Raw genomic sequence first — 23,560 nt, 5'->3', positions numbered from 1 at the left:
CCAGGGATGGGGCAGCCACAGCTTCTCTGGGCAACCTGTGCCAGGGCCTCCCCACCCTCACAGGGAGGAATTTCTTCCCAACATCTAACCCAGATCTCCCCTCTGAATTTAAAACTGTTCCCCCTTGTCCCATCACCATCTGTCCACGCAGAAGTCTCTGAGATAAGACCTATCCTGGTCTTGCAGGAATCCCAGTGCACAAACTGGCTGCTTTTTAAAGATGTGCTCTGATGGCTCAGAACAAACAGAGGAGCATCTGCAGGAGGAGAAAGTGTTTAACCACCACTGAAACAGTAATTGTCTCCAGGGAAAAAGCATCCAGGCAGGGCACACGTGAACTGAGAGTTCCTGGTGTACGAACATTTCCTTTGGGAATTTCCAACTCCCCAGTGAATTCCTGACCAGCCAGTAAGACAGTGCTTAGACATCATTATTTCTACAGACACACCAACCAGAAAAAAAGAACCAAACAGCTGTAATCTTCAGCAGAATCAGCCTAAAGTCAACTTCCAGGAGAAATTTGCTGAGTGACTCTGGAATAGAAAAAGCTCCTTTTTAATTCCTCACTGTGAGGGTGGGGAGGCCCTGGCACAGGTTGCCCAGAGAAGTTGTGGCTGCCCCTGGATCCCTGGAAGTGTCCAAGGCCAGGTTGGACAGGGCTTGGAGCAACCTGGGCTAGTGGGAGGTGTCCCTGCCCATGGCAGGGGCCTTGGAACTCGATGGTCTGTAAAGTCCCTTCTAACCCAAATCATTCCACGACTTGGTAGCTTTCCTTCCCCCAACACTCCTGTTCCTTGCAAACACTTTCCATGCAATTGTTGAAAATATCCAAAATTTGTGCCATGTAGGTTTGGGTACATCTGACTGCAAAGAGACAGGAACACAGTTCTGCTGAGCTCTGCAAAGACACGACACCTGAGGAGACACCACCTCACCATCCACCTTCAGCTGCCAACAAGGCCACTGAAACCTGGCTGTGAGGAGCAGCTTTAGCAGATGCAGGACTCCAGGTTCTTACAGAAGCAGGCAAGTGCCAACCAGCCCAGCATACAGGGCAGGAGAGATGCAGCAGAATTTCAAAGCTCCAGGCAGGTTATAGTGATGCTGATTTGGAAAGGACAGACCCACCCCTGCATGCAACAGCATTACAGTAGCATTGGCACAGCCTTCACAGAACTGTTCCTTCTGCAGGAGCATGGCAAGAGACAGGCCCATGGAAAGCCCTGGCTCCACTCTGTCCATCCCTGACAAGTCTCAGCACTGGCAGAGCACTCACACACTGACAAGCAGCTTTGTTACAGAACATCCCTGAACCGCTGTCTCTCTGAAATCTGGGTTCCCACCTCAAAGCCCAGCCCCAGGGCTGTTGCTTTATACAACCCCAGACCATGCTCAGCAGATCAAGGGAGCTCCTCCTGCACACCCCCACACCTTCCATCAGAAAAACCTCCTACCAATTTTATTACCAGCTTCTAGTAACAAGTCTGGAGCAAGGAATTCTTCAGGCAAAGGCTGGGGAGCGAGCCCCGCTCCCACGCCATCCCGCTGCTCCTCCTCGCCCATGGGAACCGTCCCGAGCGCTCCTCGCCCCCGCTCCGGAGCTTTCACCACAGCCCTTGCATCCTCCACCATATCAAGAGGCAGATGGATCGTTCTCACGTCAAGGGAAAGACGGACCGAGTCAAAACAGAGAAGGATGGCTTTTAAACGGCCCCATTGCGGGGAGGGCGCCGGTGCAGCTGCTGGGGATGACAGAACCAGGCAGCGTCCCCAGGGACGCAGCTCAAGACAGCTCTTCGCTCACTCGAGTACAGAAGTGGGAGAGCAATTAGGAGGAACAGCAAGGAGCTTCTCCCCCTTCCATCCTTCCCACTCGAACACCCTCCCTGGTGCCACAGTGCCGAGCTCCCGCCGCAGCAGGGCCCCCACGCCCCCCAGCAGTGCAGCCCCAGCAGCAGGGCCCCCACGCCCCCCAGCAGTGCAGCCCCAGCAGCAGGGCCCCCACGCCCCCCAGCAGTGCAGCCCCAGCCCGCCAGCCAAGCCCAGCCGGGGGCCCTGATCCTTTGAGCAACAGGAGGTGACAGTCAGAGACTTCAGGAGGGCCCAGAAGGGCTGGGGATGGAGCTGCTGGCTGGTCTCACCAGCGGCCAGGATGGGCTGTTGGAGAGCCCCTGCTGCCAGGAGAGGACAGCTCACTGACACTGCTAAAGCAGCTCCCCAGCCCTGGCTGCGAGCTGGGGGTCAGCACGACAACCAACATCTTGCTTTTAAACTGAGCAAGTGCAGAGCAAAGGCTGCACAGCAGCACAGTGAGGTGGCAAAGAGTGCAGGGCAGGGAAGGTGTGGAGCTCCCGGGGCACCAGCCATCACCACACCCCCACAGAGAGGTACAGCCCTGGCTTACAAATCCTGAACCACCCTCACAGGAAACTTTATCACAACAAGGTCTATCTTGGCCATGATGCCCCAGCTCAGAAAGCAGAGGGTGAACCCCATGCTACTGACAGGGAGGATCCAGGAGAACAATGCTCCAGCACCAAAGGAAGAGGATGGACAGAGCCAGAAACCACACATGGCAGCAAGGAGATGCTGAGCACAGCACAGAGATCCTCTGTGAAGGGAAGGACCCTGAGTGCTTGCCAGGGGAATACCCAGGGGCTTCAAACCTCAGTCACCCAAGAACAACCATGTGCCAGCCACTTCCCTTCTGCTGCAGGATTTCAAGGAGCAAGAGCAGAAAGCAGCTGGGTGTGGGGTGTCCAGGCTCCACCATACTCCCCAGCTGCAGCTGCTTGGCACCTTGTATGTGACCACCAGCACAGTCACTGCTCCTGCCCCAAAAACTGCTCCTTGGAGCAAGGGCGAGCAGGATCCTGCACAGGACACACTGTCACACCATGGCAATTAGTGCTCAAGCCCTGCCAGACACAAAGCAAGACAAGCTCAGGCTGCTTAGTGAGAACCTCCAGGCTCCACAAATAGCTTTGGGGAAGTGATACTACAGACAACGCTGCGGGGCACACACAGGGACTTCTCGGGGCACAGCTCCTGGCACTGCTCTGCTGCTGCAGCTTCCTGCTCTCCCACGGGCACCGGCGGGACCACGGACCCGGGGCCAGCAGTGCAAGGCCTCGGTGGGCAGCTCAAATCCCAAAGCCCTCGCTGAGCAACTGTGCTGCAGGAAAACCGAGAGCAAGCTGAAGATGCCATTGCTGCTTCTCCTCCACCTCCAACCCAGTCCCCTCGTAGCTGCTCCAAGTGGAGCTTGACCTTGGGCTTCCCCCAAAACCAGGCCCCCAGCACAGCCTGGCCCACACCAGTGCACTGCCACCCTCCCTCCTAGGGATTTCTGCTCCTCTGCCTTGCCACAAAGTCATGTGTTGAAGTTATCGGAGCTGGAAGTGAGTCAGCACAGTAAACGACAGCCTAAGAATGCAACTAATTAAAACTATTCACTCAAGCCAACCTGTTCCAACATACCCAGGACCCCACACAGAGCCAGTTGCACCAGTGGGACACAGGATGCCATCCCAGTACATTGGCTCCTGTCTCCTTTGGCACATGCATGAAGAGCGAGTCCTTCCTCATGCAGAAGTCAGGGCCTGTGTTCCTCACCAGACATTAGAGAAGGGTTCAGGGGAGCTTTACTTCAGCCTCATGACTGCACAAGTCGTGTTTCAGTTGGGGGAACACATGAAGCCACCACCAAACCACCAAGGAGTGCTTGTACAAGACAGGACAAATTGGTGACTTGGAGGCAGCAAGTCAAACCAGCAACAGGAACGAGCTGGGACTCACCTGCAGGAGCAGCAGGCCAGCCAAACACCTCACTGACTTTAACACTTAACCCTCCCCTTCTCTTTTTCAGGAGTCAGAGTGCAGTTTGCTGATCAAGACTAAGAAACCTCAAGGTTACACAGGTGGCTTTACGGCAGAACAAGCGTTTCCCAGATCCAAAAGCAGGGAAAATCAGGTTTGAGCAACTCCCAAGAACTGGGCAGGACCTTAACATTCCACTGTCACTGACTGGTGCTGCTTTTGTTATGGAAATGCTGTGCCAACAGATGCTGGTAGATCCATTTGCAGGATGATGCCCACAGGGATGGGACTGGAAAGCTGGGAAGAAGGGAGTGTGTTGCTGTGTCCGTGGGCATCCCCCAGCACAGCAGCTGGAATAGGGTTGCCTCAGTCCTCCCCCCTCAGACACAAAACAGGGACACCCCTCACTGTGAACAGAATCATGAAGGTTGGAAAAGTCCCCTGAGCCCATCGAGTCCAACCATCCCCCAGCACTGCCAAGGCCACCACTGACCCGTGTCCCCAAGTGCCACATCCACAGGGCTTTTAAATCCCTCCAGGGATGGGGACTCCACCCCTGCCCCGGGCAGCTATGCCAGGGCTGGGCAGCCCTTTTGGGGAAGACATTGCTCCTAATGTCACAAGATGAGGTGGAAAGCACCTTCCACACCCCTCTGTCATCCAGGCAGGCAGCTGGGCCAGCCCAGTGCCACCTCACAGCCCAAACCTGCCCATCCTGGAGCTCAGGAGCGCGGCAGAGAGAGAGCACTTGAGTGACTAACTTATATGACTAGAAAGTATTTAGTTAAACCCTCTCTGCTGCCAAGAGTGTTTCCTTTATGCAGCTGAGATGGAAAATGAGCATGAAACCTAATCGGGTCAGTGCAGCAGGCAGGAGGGCAGCAGAGCCCGGCTGTGGGCACTGGCTGGGGCAGGTCCTGGGTGGACAGTGGTGCCCCCTGAGCCCAGTGATGTGCCCACCACAGCGAGGGAGAAGACAGATTTACAAGAATTCTGGAGCATTTTTTTGGCATTAAAACAGAAGAGATGCTGAACACTTTATCCCTCGTCACGCTCCCAACCAAGTAAGGCAAACCAGATCCAAACCCCTATAATGGATTTATTATTTAATGCCAGTATGTAACAAGACCCAGCTCACGCTAACAAAGTTTGACAGAAGATAAGTAACCATCCAGCCACAAGAGCTGCAAGAATCACAACAGACAATTAAACAGCCCTTCCAAAAATAGCCTACCTGACCTGCTACCACTCCTGACTATCAATCCAGCTCTCCCTGCAGAGAAGCTGCTACAGTTGAGTCAAACCTCAAAATACTCCCTCAAAATAGAGCTGAACCGGTGCCGTGTCTGTAAGTGATCCTCCCCTTCCTCAATTTAGATCTCTCAGAAACCTTCACAGAGAGAAAAATCACTACGTGTCAAGGCAGAGCAGAGACAGATATTGATGGCAACAACGCCAGCAGTGGAGGGAAGGGGAGCAGCGGGAGGGAGCTGACAGGGAAGGCACAGGCAGTGCCCAGGCATCATCAGCACAAGGTCACTGGGGAGCTCAGGAGGTTTGGTAAGAAATAAGGAGTTTGAAGTCTTCATAGCTCCTCTGTTGGTGCTTTCCAATACTTTTTATCTCCAGTGCATGGGAATGCCAGGCAGCACAGACTGGCTGCCTGCGTGGGCACACAGGGCTCTGCCTGCACCCCATGGGGCTTCCAGTACCCACCGTGCTGCCTCCCCCACCATCTCCCCCTTGGCTCTGCTGATTCCCAGCTCCTTTCCAGAGTGCTGTTTCACACTGGAGCTGATCCTCAGCTGCTGAGGATGAGGTGGGCTCTGTGCCACAGGCTCCTCAGCTCAGGTTTGTAACCTCTGCACGCCTTGTTTCACCCCAAAGCCTGCACACAGCTCCCCTTGCCTTCTGGCTCTAATGGAGACAGTGGGAAGGCTGTGCCTGAGGAAGCACCCGTGCTCCTGGTTCCAGAACTGCTGACTGCTTTGGGTTGGAAGTGACCTTAAAGCTCATCCAGTTCCAGCCCCGCTGCCATAGCAGGGACACCTTCCACTAGACCAGGTTGCTCAGAGCTCCATCCAACCTGCCTTGGACACTCCCAGGAAGGGCCATGCAGTGCCAGCTCCATGCTCATACTGGGCTGGCACAGCCTGCCACGAGCAGCGTTCCTGTGGGAAGGCAGGGCACAGTGACAGTGAGCTAAACCACGCAGGAAAAGGTTGTAACTGGGTATGGTGACACCAGAGAGACTGGATGTCACCTCCCCCAGACACACAGATGAGTTACCCGGTGCCCCAACAGAGCAGGATCCTCCATCAGTCACATAGATGCAAACAACCTTAAAAAAATGACCATTTCACACACATTACACAAAGACCTGAAACGCACCATTTGGTTCTTCATTTAAGCCCTTAGATTTTTCAAAGGCTGTATAATTTTCATTCCTCTGCCAGTGAAAGTCTCTTACAGGAAGTTACTCCACGGTTTCCGTGTTACTTCAGCACAGCCCTGCTTACAAGACCTGAGCCTGGGCCACAGAGCTCCACAGTGAGCCCCAGGAAGGGACCAGGGCCACTAGAACTGTCCTGCCAGGATGTGCCACCTCCTGTCCAGCTCACCAGCAGCAGGGGGGACACCAGAGCTGGCAGTTCCCAAAGGACAGGCAGCGTGGCAGCAGCAGGGGAGCCCAAGGCTTTGGAGGAGATGAGGAGCACCCTGACCTGCAGTTCCACATGGAGCAGGGTAAATATCCCGTCCATCCTTCCCCCTCCAGAAACAGCCACAAGGCAGCAGTGGATTGTTATTTGACAGCAGAGCTGAGCTCTGCTCCTTGGGAGGGAAGACATCGGGGAACAGCACAGGAGCATTGCCAAGGAGCCCCAGTTTGACCACACAGAGGCCAGAGGTTCCTGCCAAAATGTGCTATTATCGAGTACAAACATGTGATTTGAGTGTCTGAGCAGACTCCACTGTTGGGTCTGACTGTCCTTCCAGAGCATCACCCCGCAGGCTGCCCTGCTTCCACCCAGAGCTCACCCCCTCCAGCAGCTCCTTCCCCCCTCTGCCACAGAGGGGGTTCACTGCACACCCCAACAAACACCAACAGCTTCAACAGCAGAGGAAATGTGGGGTTTTATCCCAGACATCACCAACTGCCACTTTCCTGAGCTGTTTCAGCACAGGTTTGTACAGTCTCACCGGGCACAAGCCTGGACTGGCAGCAGCACTCCCAGCTCCACCAGAGGACCCCCACGGCTCCTGCTCCCACCCACAGCATCGACCAGGCCGAGTCACAAGCCCCTGCAATTAAACTGCTCGTTTCAGTGTAATGGCTTGGCAGGGCCTGGACAGCAAATAAAACCTGAGCAGGACAAGACCTGAATGTGCAATAACCCGATCAAAGGCACAGCTGTCCTGAGAGGCAGCCACCTCCCACAGCCACTGCAGAGCAATTAAGAGCCCAACCATCTCCACAGCAGTGGAAGATGAGACACGAGCTCTTTGTTAGACATCCGTTGGCCCTGGTTCATTAGAGGAAAAGCACATCAAAACCAACGACCAATAAACTGGGATTTAAACATAAGCAGCAATATCCACGTACAGACACCTCTGGTACTAAAATACCAGGTGATTCCACAGCTCCAGCACTGCCAGCACACAGGCACGTGCCCATCAGCACTTCCACGCTTCAGGATCACACACCTGCCCCAGAAATTTTATGACTAAGAGAAACTGCTTGACCCCAGCTCTCCTGAAAGTCTGGTTTCAGCCTTGTAATAAATGGACAGGTGATAACAGATCTCAAAATCTGTAGGATGTTCTAACAACAGAAGATCGTGGTCCTGAGAGTGCCCATCCCAACACAAGTGCCCTGTGGGGCCAAGCCAAGGCACCTCCAGTCTGGCCAGCCCACCAGCATTTTTGTTTCCTAAACTGTCTTCCCCAAGCCAAAAGCTTTAGCACCCTGTGCAAGTCAGCAGGGAGCTGACAGCTATTATTTTAGGAGTCTCCATATGGACCCATTGCAGCATCTTGCCGCTCTAATTTAGGGCACAGGCTGACGGGGAGGGGATGCTGCTTCCACCCCCAGAGGATGTTGATCTTGGAGCACCTTCCGGTCCCTAGAGGGGCTCCAAGAGAGATGCAGAGGGTCTTTGGCAGCTGCAGCTTCCCCATCCCTGCAAGTGTCCAAGGCCATGTTGGACGGGCTTGGAGCAACCTGGAATAGTGGAAGGTGTTCCTGCCCGATGGCCCCTTCCAACCCAGGCAGCACCACCATCCTACTGGTCCCACAGCATTTTCCTGAGGGTCCCAGCACAGGGCAAGGAGGGCAGCCCAGCCTGGGAGCCCTTTGCTTCTGCCTTCGGAAGGGACCAGATGGGCCACGTTATTTTGGACCCTCTCTAAGTGCTGACACACCACTGCTCCCTCACATGACTGTCCTCCTGCTTTTTAAAGAAGTTTTCTTGTTTCACTCTGACATGGTGGAAGCAAAATTACAGCCCAGGCAGCAGCGATAAGGGAGGAACTCGCTGCAGAGCCTGAGGCACCCGATTCAGGAATAAGATAAATCACCAGGGCTCAGAGCAAGGAAGGGGCCCCTGGGGCTGGGGGGATGCAGGGCAGCCCCTCCACCCACAGCAGAAAAGACTTGCTGCCCCCAAACCCCCAGGGAGCAGGAAGAGGTCCAGAAAAGGGTGAGATGGCCACAATAACAAGTTGATTGTGTAGGGGAGCATCCAAAAGTCAGTCAGCAGGTACCTGCTGGAGTCGGTATTCCTTTACAAGAATCCCAGCCTTATAATTTCTGCAATTAAAAAGGGAGTTCTTCTACCGTGAGCTAAAATAGAAGTTTTTGTCACAAATTACCAGCTTTCACTCCTCTCATACCTGAGCTTAAACTGAAACTTAAATGGAAATTTACAGGAGAATGAGAAAGTGAGTCAGCCTGCCTTTCCCAACAGGCATTTACTTTCATCCTTTCGGACTCAGTTAATAGTAACAGCAGAGAAATTAAGTTTATTCCAAATTTACAAAGCCCAGAAGAGGGAAGGAGGTTTTGGAAGGGACTCCACCACACCAGGGACCACTGGCAGCACCAGGATTTGCTGCTGGCCAGGGATGCTGTGCTGTGGCTCCTGTCCCCATCCCAGCAGGCCCAGTGGGATGCAGGGAGGGCTCCCTGCTCCGTCCTACCCTGTGGGACCTGCCCCCACAGCAGGAGGTGCTGCAGTGTGTTATGTCACCCATGTTATCCCACTTTTCCCACCCACACAAGCAAGTGACACTTCCACCAGCCTGGGGAAAGGGCTAAAGCGACCTAAAAGATAAACAACCCTCCTGCCTCATAACCTGTTTGGCCAAACTGCAGCAGGGTGAAGGCAGGGGGACTCTGCCTTCCAAAACCTGGCACAGAGGCCAAAACAGCCAGAGATTTGCAACTTCCATTTGGGAAAGGAACAACAGCCACTTGCAGGGAAACCTTTGATGGAAGAAAAGCAGATCCTCCCACGATGCAGAGCAGGACCCGGGCAGGGCGAGGAGCTGCTCCCCAGGAGAGCCAGCCCCAGGTTCTCCATAGCCCAGGTGAGCAGGGGGCCAGGGGCAGCTTGCAAGGCTGGAGAAATGGTCACTCCTGCCCAACACAAACCCTGCTGACAGAGCCACTGCCCTCAAACACCCAACCACCACTGGTCTCACCTCTTGGGCAATGCCAGTGCAGAGTCTGGAGCAAAAGCCAGCCCAAGAGTATGGAGGCTTGCTCTCATTTTGCACTTGTGCAAGCTGACAATGCAGAAGAAACCAAAAAAAGCGTCCAAAATACATTTCAAAGCACCTTATTCCCAAGTAGCAGCAGAGCTGAGGTTCAGGAGACACACTGCAAAGATTCCTACCTTGCTACATGTCTCCTGGGTATTTAGGTCAACAGAGGGGCTGCTGGTAGAGCAGAAAAATCCTTTTAGGTGTATAATAAGGGAGAATTTAATTGTGCTCCAAGGTGGAGAGACACAAGCCATTTGTCATGCAGCATTTGCTGACAGGATATGTCCACAGCCCAGCCCTTGCCTCCTTCACTGCAGAGCCAGAGCTGCAAACAAAGGAATTCAAACCCAAAGTGTTTGGCACCAAAACAGATATTCCCCCAGCTGCAGAGAGAGAAGAAATCTGAACTACAGTTTAAAGTTATTTTCAAAAAATTCTCTACAAGGGTTCAGCACCCAACCAAAATGCAAATCACCAGCATGGCTTCCTGAGCAAATGAGCTATTGCTGCATTTTTTCCAGTCCGGCAGCATCTTGCTCTGAAGATCTAATAGCAGTCCTACTGAGCAGCAGCTAATTAAAGCCTTTTCTCCTGCCAAAACCCCAGATTCAGAGTCTCTAAATGACCCAGTAAGTGAGACTTTTTCCACCTCAGAAGCCCTGGGAGACACCAGGTCAGCAGCTCTGTCCTTGCCACTGCTGTGGCTGTACATGGGCTGTGCCCTCCCCGCCGATGGCACCTCAGGCAGAGGTACCATGGACTGACCCCTGCTCCTCTTACACATCCACAAGCTTGTTTCCAGGAGATTCTGGCCCTGGGGCACCTCTCCATCAAGACAAGCGGGTAAGACAAATTTGGAAGTTAATGGACTGAGCTATTGGAGACAGCCCTTAGACACATGATCACACAAATGGGAATTAGTTCAGTTTTAGAGCCGTTCCTGGGGCAGGAAGCAGCAGAATCTCCTGCGACAGGTTTAGGGGGGACAGACTAAGGTCCTGTTCTGCCCTTCTTCCCCTTATACACATGGATGTCCCCTCTTGGCAGCTCTACCATCCTCAGAAACCCACTGTCACTGACAGCTGTTCCATGAAAGGGCTCCAATGAGACCCCCCAAAGGCAAGTTATTCCATCAAACTCTTCAGAAACCAAGTGACCATGGAGATGTCGACCTCTCCCCCATCAGGGCTGGTTTCCCAAGGAGCCCATACAGAATCTAGAACAGGCAAAAGCAGAGCCTCCACCACAGCCCATCTCCACCATCACGGCACAGCCCAGGTTCCTCCGCAGCAAGAACGGTGCCGAGCTCCAGACAGTCTATAAATAACCATTTGGGGGGATTATTTCAAGCTGTGCATGAATCTTCCAGGTGACAATGCACTGGCTGATCCTGAGCGACAGCAACTGCTGGGCACGGAGGGGCTCCTGTGCTGTCCCCACCACGGCCTGGCACAGCTCCTGCTCCACGGTGGGCACGGCCTGGCACAGCTCCTGCTCCACGGTGGGCACGGCCTGGCACAGCTCCCACTCCATGATGGGCACGGCACATCCGCCTCGGACAGCAGGGACACACATGTACCAGTTTTATCCCTCAGGCAGCCTTCCTCCTCTTGGCTACTCTCAGTTAAGGGCAGGTTATGGAGTATTGCCAAATAGTTTTCCTAAGCCAAGTTAAAGTTTAAGTATTTAGTGTAATGAAAGCAAAGAATGAAAAGCCCTAAAAACAAATTACTCAGCCTCTGGGGCAGGCACAATGCTAACAGCCTTGACAAGCACCATCATTTTGCTTACAAGGCAAGTGCTAACGGTCCCCACCAAGTAGAACAGGGAGCTGTAACCATTTCTGAATCAGCCTCTCCAAACCACCCCGCTGAGAGAGGCAACAGATCTGGAGACACAGTAAATAATGACTTTGCACTGCGTCAGGAGCTAATCCACTCAGTGATGCAAATGAAATTCGTGGGCCACTTCCCCCTCACTCCGGCTTCTCACTGATATTATAAAACAATCTTTGCACTGACTCCTGACTTCATTGCTATGTCACCACTGAAGCTGCATGAAGCCATTCAGAAGAGCCAGGACGACTTTCACTCCTCTTCACAACCTCACTCTCTCATTCTTCTGCTATAATTGGAAATCATGAAAATGCATTTGCTCATGTGCTTGGAGTGTCAGCTATTGAATGTGCTTCTGCTCTGTTCAGACCATCAGAATAAAGGTATTTAACTGTTCCCCCCAAAGGTGAAGCTATTACTGCTGCATCCTTTCAGATGGCAACAAAAGACTGGGAGGAATCCACCGGCAGGACCGGCTGGAACGCACCCGCGTCACAGCGCGAGGAAGAGGAGGAGCAGCTGAAGGCTGAGATTTAGACATCACAATCTTTTTTAGCTTCCCTGCTGCTGACTAAATACCAAATGTAGGAAGACGGGATCAGAACTACAAGAGACTGAAGATTTTAAACATAGAATCGTAGAATCCCAGAATAGTTTGGACTGGAAGGGACTTCAAAGCTCATCTCGTTCCAATTCCCTGCCATGGGCAGGGACACTTTCCACTAGCCCAGGCTGCTCCAAGCCCCCTCCAACCTGGCCCTGCACATTTCCAGGGATGGGGCAGCCACAGCTTCTCTGGGCAACCTGTGCCAGGGCCTCCCCACCCTCACAGCCAAGAATTTCTTCCCAATACCCCATCAAACCTTGCCCTCTGGCAGTGGGAAGCCATTCCCTGTGTCCTGTCCCTCCACCCCTTGTTCCCCGTCCCTCTCCAGCTCTCTCAGCTCTCCCTGGAGCCTTCTCTTCTCCAGGTGAACCCCCCCAGCTCTCCCAGCCTGGCTCCAGCCCTTGGAGCATGTCCGTAGCCTCCTCTGGACTTGTTCCAACACATCCATGTCCACAAACACAAGTCCTGACTGACAGCAGAGGCAGAGCCACCCTGAGGAGGCAGTGACTGCTCCAGCCCAGCAACTCCCAGGAGCTCCCTGTAGAGACACCAGTTATCTCCTCATTTTCCCAACCATCCCCCAAAAATCATGCACCTCTTATCTCCTGCTTAGAGAGAGAAAGCTTCCCTTGTTTCAAAGATTGCTCTGGGGAGACAGCTCCCACCCAAAGAGGAGAGCTCCAGTAGACTGAGTCTTTGGAAAAATCCAGATTTAAGTGGATGCAAAGAGGCAATTTACAGAGAGCTCAGCCATAATGAGCCTCAGGTTTGCAAATCCAGTAATTTCCATGTACTGGAGCCTATTAATATTGGATCTTTTGGCAGGCACTGCCTTGTCCAGCTCAGATTAGCAGCGAGTATATTCTGCTTGTCAGATTTAAACAAGATGTATAAATCTGGCACAAAAGCAAGACCAAATATGGAAGCAAATTATTTAAACTGACAAGATGTAACTCAAAAGTGTTGGGCACTCAGCAGCCAGTGCCCATCAGCTGGGGCAGAAAGGCTCCTGCTCTGGGCACAAGAGTTAAACCCCAAAAGCAAGAGGTCACCTGTGCTCACTTCAAACACTCTCTGATTCCAGTATCAAGCTGGATTGGGATTTTTTTTTTTTTCCCACATGATGGGAAAAGCAGAATGTTTATAAACAGGTGAGGAAGTCAGCCCAAAATCCCTCAAAAGCAAACAGCTTGAGCAGAGCTGCAATAGTGCCTCGGGTCAGTGCTGTGGCACAGAGCCTTGGCCAGGCAGCACATGGGCTGTGCCATCCCCCGAGCCAGCCCCTGTCCCCTCCCCACACCGGATACACTGGACAGGCAGCTCAGGCAGGGAAAGAACCACAACTTCATCTAAACAGCATTTATCAGCAGCCAGAGCCAGTGCCCAGCCTGGACAGCTTCCGGGAGAGAGGCATTCCATGAACACGGAGAGAAGAGACCTTGCTCCCAGGAACCTCTTTGCAGGAGGGTGACACGAGTCCTGTTCCCGTTTGTGCCCCGGGGCTGCAGGGGATGCTCCCCAGCGATTCCCTGCTGAGAGCAGGAGGTGCCCAGCACTCCCTGCCCAGCACTCCCTGCCCAGCACTCCCTGCCCAGCACTCCCTGCCCAGCACTCCCTGCCCAGCACTCCCTGCCCAGCACTCCCTGCCCAGCACTCCCTGCCCAGCAGCTGCCGAGTGAACAGCAGTGGGAGCAGCAGCTCCATCTGCACCGTGATGCTGCGGGAGCAGAGCTGTCATGTCTCATGAAATGCATTTCCTTTCCCAGGGAACTGGGATCAGCTGTCGGAAGCGATGGCAAGGGCTGACTTACGGCATCAAGAGGGACCCTGGGAGGGCTCGTGTGCCTCCTCCCCTATCAATGAACAGGAATAATCCTGAACAGGAGAAAAGGGAGTGTTGCTGGCAAGTTCTTAACTACACAGACTTCAGGCGCCTATCCCTAAGGAAACATTTTAATTTATTTTTCCAGGGAGAACAGGATGGATGAACCCCTCCCAGCCTGCATCAAGGCAACCACAACAGACCAGGACTGACCATGGAAAAGCCACACAAGCCACTTCCAAGCAGGAGGAAGCTGCTTGGCCAGAGCCATCCCTTCAGCTGCTCCAGTTAAGCCTCGGCCACACTCAGGGGAGGACACATTTGGGGTGCTCAGAGCAGGAGCTCCCAGGGCACAGCTCCCCGTTACCCCACAGACTCTCTGGGAGCTGCAGCAGCCCCTCACCACAGTCAAAGCCATTTGCTGCCCCTCAGCTCCTTGGGAGGAGATCCTGAGAGGGAACAGAGCATTGCCCGGGAGAGACCCTCCGGCTGCTGTTCTCATGGTGCCTGCAGGGATCCTGCTCACCCTGGGAACCCCAGCCCAGCACTGACTGCCTCTGCCCCTGCCCAGCTCCAGGTGCAGCTCAGCAGGAGCAGGTCGTGGCTGGGAACGCTGCCTGCCCTTCCCAGGAACAGCTACAGCCAGCACAGCTACTTCTGGGAATTGCCTGTGCTCGACACAAAGCCCTTGGCTGCTCCCGAGTACCACACCACTGGAGCTTTCTTCCCGTCTCCCCCACCCCTCCTGTGGCTTTTGTGGAAAAACTGACTTCCTGGTGCTGGCTGCTGTGGGCTGGCAGGACAGGGCCAGCCAGGGTCACATCTCTCCCCTTCCCTGCTGGGGCAGCAGCCCCTGTGCCTGGGAAACAGCCTGACAGGGCTGAAGAGCTCCAGGGAGATTGGTACCTTCATCCATTGGGTCAGTTCTGGAAAACTCAGCCACTTACTGTGTCATTTTACATCCCTGGTGTTCCTAACACCTCTCTGCCTCCAGGGACTCCTGGCCAAGGCACAGAAGCCACCAAGACCAGCCCAGCCCTGGATGGATGAATGGTGGGTTGGCTCAGAGCAGGGGAGCAGCAGCCCACAGCTGTCCTTTCCCTGAGGAATGTGAAACCAAGGGACAGCCCTGTCTCCTGTCACACTCAGGCCCAGGTGTCCCAGCCCCACATCTCTGCTCAGGTCCCAGGTGTGTCACCCCAGGGAGCCCCTGAAGGGTCCCACTCCAGGGAGCACAGTGGCTTTGCTTTCTGGGTGTGGGATGACAGCAACCCAGGGGATGAACGAGCCCTTGGCTAGCCTTCATTTCCTACAGCATCACCTGAAAAGCCTGGAGGGGCTCTGGAGCACTCCATGCTCTCTCTGACCCCTCCCCTCACCCAGCTATGGGGACATCACACCTACCACCAGCGTGGAGGGGGCTTGAGGGGCAGCACACAAAGCAACCCCAGAACACAGCAGTGGCAACCCAGGGCTGCACCCGGGATCCCCACGCCAGGGCTCCTGCTTCCCTGATTTTATTGTCTTTTCCAAAGGCAGCCTGCAGCCCTCGAAGAGCACAAGGAACATGCTGCCCAAAGACCTGCAATTACTCCTCCCTACAGGGAGCTTCTTACTCACCTTTTCTAAATGGCTCTAATCTATGGACTTTTGGAATAATGATTCATGAAGCCATGAATCCCCTCTGCTGGAGGGATTAACTGCTCCCTCCACCACACTCTGAGCTGCCCTTTGGGACTGAGCTGGACCACAGGCACACACAGGCACCAGCCCACGGTGGGGTCTGGCAGGTCCTCAGCGCTCTGCTAACACACAGCACTAATCCTCTCACAGTTGGCTTCTGCGGGAAAAATCCACCCAAACACTTCTCCTGAACAACATCCCATCCCACCCACCATTATAAACATCCCCTCTCGTTACCACAAGCTCCAATCCAGACCAGGGGATGGCACTTCCACCTTCCCCTCCTGATTGCACACACGTTACAAGGACGTGTTTCAAGCAGTTCTGCCCTCAGCTAAATTATAAGCACAGCTAGAAGTTAATTTCTGAGTCACTGTGATCCTGCAACTTATTTGCTGATAGATCCGACGGGGGCCTGGATGGCACTGAGGAGCCTCTCCAGCCTTTTTAGGTTTTTGCCTGTTGAGCTGCAGGCGGGAGGAGGAGCTGTGCTGGCTGGGAGGGAGGGCAGCAGCACACCACAAGGGCTTGTGCAACTCCTCTGCTCGAGTTCCTCCATAAAACCCCAGCAGTTAACACAGTCCACTGCAAGTCTGAGAGGAGACTCAACCCCACCTCCTGTTCCACAGCAGACACCAAACCCTCAAGGTCTTGCTCTGTTTTTCAGCATCTTGGTGCCAAGACAGGTGAGCGCCCGCCCACCCCTCGCTGCCAGTGAAGGTGCCCTGTGCACCCTCCAGGAGCCCGTGAGCTGCAGGAATTTGCAGGATCACACGCGTGTGAGCGAGCAGGCGTGCACAAATGCCTGCTCTGATTGCTGAGAAGTCTCCTTAGAGACAGCCCAGGCATCAAATTCCCCAGGAAGACTCAATAGCTGGAGGATAATCGTGGCAGAGGCTCGTACACCGGGGTGGTCCAACCTGTGCAGTGGGGTCAGAGCTCACAGGCACCGGGTAGACGTGCTGCAAACCCTCCTGCCACCCCCAAGGCACCCAAACCCTCGGGCAAGCTCTGAGCCCCTCTGCCCAGCTTCCCACTGCTGCCACGGGTCAGCAACGGACACCCCGGGGAGGAAAGAGTCCACCCCATTATCCGAGCCCCAGATCGCTGGAGGATGACAGCAATCTCTGGAGATAAGAAAGAAAAATCTACCCTGCTAACAGCAGAGGGGGAGGGAAAGAGAAACCACTTCCACTGAGAGACTCAAGCGAGCCCTTCTGCACTGCAAGGGGACACTGATGGGCCTGCACACAGAGTGGTCCTTGCTGAGCCCGACAGCTGTGGCCTCAGCAGGTCCAGATTGCCTCCAAAAATCTCCTCCAAAACAGATCTCCACCCCCAGCCCCTCCCCTGAGCCGCAGGTATCCAGCGCAGGAAAGAGCAGGATTAGGGGAGCCAGCTCAGGTGACAGGCTTTAAAACCAGCCTGGGAAGGGGCACATCTTCCCATTTTCCCTGTCAGCTCTGTTTGCACTCCGTTGTGCAGGACACAGACCATCTGTGCAGCACAGGGCCCAGACCCACTTCCCCTTTCTATTTGTACCTGCTCCTGATGCCAAGGACAGGGCTCCCACTGCCCCGGGGCTCCAGCACCAGGAACTGCCTTATCACCACGAGGCACACAAAAAAAACCTACCAAATCATGTTTCCAATTTCTGCAGCATTATATAATTAGCATCATTTGTGTTGCAAAAGTAATTGCAGTAACATTTTTAATTAGTCTATTTGAACACTAACATTTCTCCAGTGCGCATAATATGTTGACACGAAATTACTGGGTTTGAGGCAACTCTGAATGATTGGAGTTTGTTTTGCTTTTGTTTCTTACTTGCTTAATGCAGTCAATAAGAGCCGGCAGTGCACGGTGAGGAGCCCAGCCCGCAGCACAGAGCGAAGTGTGATGGGTTTCACTTCCGTCTGGAGGGCAGAGAGGGGGGAGGAAGGGTGGGTTGTGAAGGCTGAGAGCAAGAGAGAAACACTTGCTGGAAAGGTAAGGCCTGGGTGACATTCTCCAGCTGCTCAGTTTTGGTCTCAGATGTTGAATCGTGAAAGCACAAAACAAGACGAGGGCGCTGGCCTTGGAGGACGGGGAGAGGAAAAGCTGGAGGGAGGAATTCTATTTGGTATGAAGTTTAGGAAGATTTAATCTGAAGAGTGTCTTGGCTTACCGAGTCATAACCAGGGACAAGAAGTACAGAGTCTCCCAGAAAAGTCACTGCATGAAATCCAAGCACCCATTACCAAATGATGCTTCCCCCCCTTCTCTTAAGGAAACAAGATTTTCCTTTCCAAGATCTTTTCTACTTTGTACACGTGAAAGCTGTAACAGATGCAGGTTATTTTTTGCTCCCAAGTGTGAATCACGTTTCATGGCTCCTCACCTCTGCAGGGACACCTCTGCCCAGGCCCCTGGGGTGAGAGCCCAGCCCAGCCCAGCGCTGCCACAGAGACTCCAGCTCGAGCAAACAGCTCTTGGGGACCCACCCCCCCATCAAATCTCCAGCACAGCCAGCACCCCGATCCACAGAGGGACCAAGAGCTGCTTGGACAACAGGAGAAATGGACCCTGAGGATGCCAAGGGGGGAACACGAGCAGGAAAGACAAAGAGAAAGCTGCCAGCTCCCAGGAGCAGCACATTCCGAGAACGAGAGCAAGACCCTCGCTCGGCAGCTCTCAAGCCAGTTCCCTTTCCTTTACCATCCTCACAGCACTTCCTACATCAGCAGAACAGAGACAGAAAGCCACCAGCTGGGACTGGCCACACGTTCCCTCCCCAGGACATCCCCAGCCTGCAGATCCGAGGGGCTGCTCTCTCCCTCTTCATGCACTCCCTGGTAATGGAACTGGGCAGATGGATCCCAAAGCCCGGGAAGGGAGAACACGTACACCCCCTTCTCCTTGTTACTGATGAGTTCATACACCTTCCAGCTACAGCAGGTCCTTACAGCAGGGCCAGAAAGCCCCTTTGTGCCACGGGCTGACAGGCAGCCAGGGCACATGGAGCTCATCTTCCAGGCACATCCTCAGCACTCCAGCCTTCCAATGCCCACAGTGTATTGATATTTTCTGTTAACCTGCAGCACCAGCCCTGTTCCTGGGCTGCCTGTGCACAGACCTCTCCTGCCCACACTGAAAGGCTTTCTGGCTTGGGAGAGAGAAGTTGGCCCAGGAAGTCTTCAGATGCACACGAGGATAAGGAGGGGATTGCATACAAGGATAAGAAGCAGATTAGCAGGCAATTAAGTGGCATTTGTGGTATCCATTAGTATTTCAAGATACAAAGAGTCAGTTTCTGCTAACTTCCTGCCAAAAGTCACAAGTAATGAGCTAATTAACAATCTAATTATTGCAAATGCCCTAGAAAGAAATCAGGGCACAGGTGAAAACCTACTTAGAGTGAGCACAGCAGCAGGAACAGCTGAGAACTCAGGCAGGCATGTGCCTCAACTGCATTTCCAGCCATCCCACGGAACAACTTGGTAAAATACTCAGGGAAGTTGTGATAAAGTTGAATTAAAGCTCCATTCAGTAAAGGGGGAGCTAGACCCCAACATCAGAGCTTACTGCCAGCCCTGTGGGGCTGAAGAACCCCTAAACAAAAGCCAGCCCTGGGGGTTTGTGCTTCCACATCAGCATTTACCGAGTCCAACAGCAGCTGCAGCACAACCTGTGGGGCGCAACCCCAAAGCTGGTGGTACCCACATGACCCAGTGCACCCAGGGCTCTGGTGGAACAGCCTGACCCCCTGGCACCATGCCAGCCCTGGCACCCCAAGTGCTGCCTCCCACCACAGGAGAGCTGCCCCCCGGGGGGGCTGTGATCCTGATCCCAGAGCAGATGGCAGGAGGGAGTGACTTCTCGTGCTTCCAAACCCGGGAGTGTTCTGCAAGGAGACACAGTGTGTCCTCCACCAAGGGGCACCAGCTGCTCCGTGCCCCCACTGAGATGGGCATCACCCCCACAGCTGCCCCACCAACGGGAGCACTTTAACCTGGGCACCTCAGCACCTCACAGAAGGGGTGACTGAAAATCCACAGGTCACTCATTGTAGGAAAGGAAGGACTGGGCTGTTCTACAGACCCAAATCTACAAAATCTCCTATTGCACAGTAAGGAGGTTTTCATGTCTGTAATACCAGAACAACCTGGAAAGTGGTTTTCTTAAGGCAGAACAGGATGTCACAGACCAGCCACACACCCCTGGAGACATCACTGAGCACTCCTGGAAATGCTACTGGTGTCACTGCAGCCTCACAAGGGCTCCTGCCCCACGACCCAGGGACAGGACTGCTCTGCCTGACATCTACTAGTGGGGGGAAGACCCTTCACCTGTGCATTGGCAACTCTGAGACCACCTTCAGGGACCCACCCACTGGCCTTGCACCGAGGACTGATTTGATACTGGTTACAAACATGTAAGGATAAACCTTGAAGCAAGAGCACAGCTCCAGGTTTGGATAATAGTTCCTGACAGCTGGATGAGACTTGGAAAGGCTCCAGCTATCCAGCCCTGGATGTTATAGGTAGGACTGAGCAAAGCTCTAGAAATAATGCAGGAAAACCCTGCCCTGCTAACACATGGTCCCCTCCAGCTTCTCCAGCACACTCCAAATTTCAGGGACATTGTGTCTGCACAAATAAGCCTGCACTGTAAGGAAAGCCAGGGAATGAACAGCCAGGTAAGGCTAGGAAGAGCCACAACAGAGATACAAGCTGCACAAAACTCCTCTGAGTAACATGACTGAACTGCCCATGTGTGAAACCTCAGGTACCAGGGGAAGCTGTGACCTTGAGAAACAGCCCTAGGACATGTTTTAGTCTCCATATCTGCTTTCCACTGCTTGCCAACACCTGCCCAGGCCTTCGGGTGGGGGTTTGGGAGGCAGCAGGGAGATGGCTTTGGTATTTTAAGGTTATACTCCTAGGGCAAGTGTTAAGGATGAGTACCAGCATCATTTAAATTGGATTAGACTTACACTGCTTGTACAAGCATCTGCAGAGATGCTCCTGAGAGCACCCAAGACAGAGCCCTCCTGCCTGCAGGTACAGCTGCCCTCGAGATCCAGACCCACCACAGCACCCCGAGCCTGGGCTCTGTGCCACACCACCACCCAGACAGCTGCCAGGAGGAGCAGTTCTGGAGATATTAGTGCTCTACAGCCAGTTTGTTTTCATGCCAAATACCTCCACCTGGGATTCAGCCACCCACCAAAATAAAACTCCATCCCAAATATTCACAAGAGCAAAATTTCACTGCCAGCAGCTGCAAGCACCAGCCCCATCTGAACCCCACAGCCAGACCTGGACCCTACACAGGTGGGACCCATAGGGCAGGATGAGCTGCAGGCAGGAACAGCCCACAGCTGGGCTGGCAACGAGAGCAACCAGATACCGCCTGGGTAATTCATCCGAATTTCCCGAGAGAACATCACCAATCCCTAAAGAGCCCCTCCAGAATCCCAGCATTATCAGAACAAAGAATTCTGGTCGTAGTAACCCAGCTACTGCATCATATTTTGTTGTAAAGCCTCATTTCTCTCCCCAGCAACACAACTAAGCCATTCAAGTCCTTGCGGGCTGCGCAATTCCAGCCCTGGAGGAGCCCTCACCCAGCCCGTTTGCCAGCCAAACACATGTTTTCCTGTTAAGTTCATTAAAAACCAAGTTCCCTCTGCCTTTTTCGGGGGATTTCGCTGAAGTCCTGGGCGCTTATCTCTGGAAACGAAACCCGACCGGCTTAAAGGCAGCGACCAGTTGCTCGGTTGATTAAAAAAATGACTAAGCTGCTTCCCCAGCTCCGCGGGGATGCTCGGGGACGGTGCCGCGGGGATGCTGCTCGGGTTCCGCGGGGATATTCAGGGCCGGTCCCGGGGGACGGACACGGTGTGCGGATCCCCCCGCCCCCCGGCACGGCGACACTCACCTTGACACTGGAAGCCCTGCTTGCCGAAGCCCCTGCGGAGAGAGAGGCGGAGTGAGACACTGGCACCGCAACCCCCCTGCCCGGAGCGGCCGGCGGGAGCAGGGACCGGGCGGGACCGGGATGGGATGCGGGGGGACGAGGGGACACGGGACGGGAGCGGAAGGGGTGCCCGGAGGCGGGCGAGGGTGAGCTCCAGCGGGCTGGGCGAGGACGGGCGTCCCGGAGCGGGATGGGAGGTCCCGGGGCGTGCGGGAGGTCCTGGGGGGGGCTCACCAGGATGAAGTCGGTGCAGTGGCTGCAGGAAGGTGGGCTGCTTGAAGAACCGCGCCGTGAACTTGTGGTTCTTCACCTCGTGCACGTTCTTCTGCCGCAGGGCGCCCTTGCGGGCGAAGCGCACCGGGCCCTCCTCGCCCTCGGGGGCCGGCGCTGCCGGCGGCTCGGCCATGCTGTGCGGGGCCGCCGGCCGGCCCGGCCCGGCCCGGCTCGGCTGGGTTGGGCTGTGCGGGGCTCGGTGCCCGCCGGGCCCGCTGCCGCTCCGTGCCGCTCCCGCAGCCGGCGGGGAGGCTCCGACACCGCCCGGGCGGCCCCGCCCCCTCATCTACATTACGGCGCCCGCCCCGCCCCTCATCTGCATCCCAGGCCACGCCCCTTAACGCTTTCTACATGACAAGCCCCGCCCCCCGTCCGGCCGTGGCCCGCCCCCCGTGCTTTGCATGTCATTTGCGTGGCGCCCCTCGCGGGGCGCAGTGGGGCGGGGCCTAGCCCGCCGCCTCATTTGCATACAGCATCTGCATCCCCGCGATGATGCTGCCCCGGCCCCGCGGGGACCGCGGCGGGACCACGGCCCCAGCCCGGCCGGGCAGGGACACCGTGAGCTCACGCTGCCCGCGCAGACAGCGCCGGAGCCCGCAGGAGTCAGCGGGAGACAGACACGCAATAACAATGGCGGTAATAACGACGGTAACAAGAACAGCAAAAACAACAATAAAGCCAGGGAAGTCCCGACTTCGTGCCAGTTGTGGTGGCACCTGCCCGACACCCACCGCAGATACCCACCCCAGTACCCACGGCAGGGCTGGCAGTGACAATGACAGGTGTTCCCTGACTCACTCAGGAGTCCCACACCTCCCGCTGCTGAGGCCAGAATTATTTTTTTTCTACCTTGATTTTCTGCACAACACGAGTCAGCAGCAGGGGCAGCAAGTCCGGAGGGGATCCAGGCAGGGGCTCAGACACAGCGGAGGGGCATGGCTCCATGCCAGGCCGGGCACTGGAATGACCATGGCTTGGGGCAGCAGGACCATGGCCATGAGCAGCCCATGCAGGGCCACGCTCCCAGGGCTCACACATGGGCACAGGGACACAAAGCTGACCAGCTCAGTGGTCCCCTCAGAATAATTTTTTAAACTTACAGTTGGAATAATGATCTTCTTTTACCCAACCCACTGCAAACACCTCAGCTGGCTGGCATGGAGGAATTTTCCAACCACAGCCACCATTCGTCTCTCTCTCACTCCCTGCCAGCACTAACGGACATGGAAAATCAGATCCATCAGTCTCCTCTGACATCCAGGTTTCCCTGTGCCCACCTCGTGCTGCATCATCCTGGTCTGAGCACTGAGGAAATAAGAATTCAAATCAAAACAGGAGACATCTTCAATGGAAGCATAACCACAAAAATAATTCCATGAACAACAGATCTTTCTAAAGTCTCATTTGTGGGATTTAATTCTGGCTCTGCAGCCACTTGATCCTTTCCCTTTGGGGCCCAAGACCATCCCTGCTCTGCTGGGATCCATCCTACGTGCTCTTTCTCTGAAGAAAGCCCCTCTCCCTCCATGGAATTAAATGCCCAGGAGGCTTTCTCAAAATAGGCCCAGGGCTGTTATTATGTTGCTGCTTTAAATGGTTCATTACAGTAATAACACGTGGCCGACCTGTCCTGCTGATGTCACCCTGCTAGAAACAGGCAGGCTGGTACCAGCTCCCAGCACCTGATTTTCCTGCTAAGAAGGAGAAATAAATTGCAGGCATCCCTCCTCGTGCTGTGCTCGTGTCGGGAGGGAGTGAAGGGAAGGTTCCTGGCGTGCCGAGAGCGTGGGGGCT

General features: G+C 54.6%; 1 protein-coding gene across 1 annotated transcript in view; it reads right to left on the bottom strand.

Moving 5' to 3' along the window:
• The window catches only part of PRKCB (protein kinase C beta), a 98,654-nt gene extending 76,755 nt beyond the window's left edge, over positions 1–21,899 (bottom strand). The window contains 4 exon segments of the mRNA XM_029965255.1: positions 21,455–21,486; positions 21,728–21,729; positions 21,731–21,754; positions 21,756–21,899. Of these exon segments, the coding sequence (XP_029821115.1) occupies positions 21,455–21,486; positions 21,728–21,729; positions 21,731–21,754; positions 21,756–21,899 (202 nt within the window).
• Positions 21,900–23,560: the final 1,661 nt, after the last annotated feature.

Source organism: Manacus vitellinus, unplaced genomic scaffold, assembly GCF_001715985.3.
Source record: "Manacus vitellinus isolate BGI_N305 unplaced genomic scaffold, ASM171598v3 scaffold_93_pilon, whole genome shotgun sequence".
Classification (NCBI taxonomy): domain Eukaryota; kingdom Metazoa; phylum Chordata; class Aves; order Passeriformes; family Pipridae; genus Manacus; species Manacus vitellinus.
The sequence above is the reverse complement of the archived record's forward strand: the minus strand, read 5'-3'. Positions and strand labels throughout refer to the sequence as shown.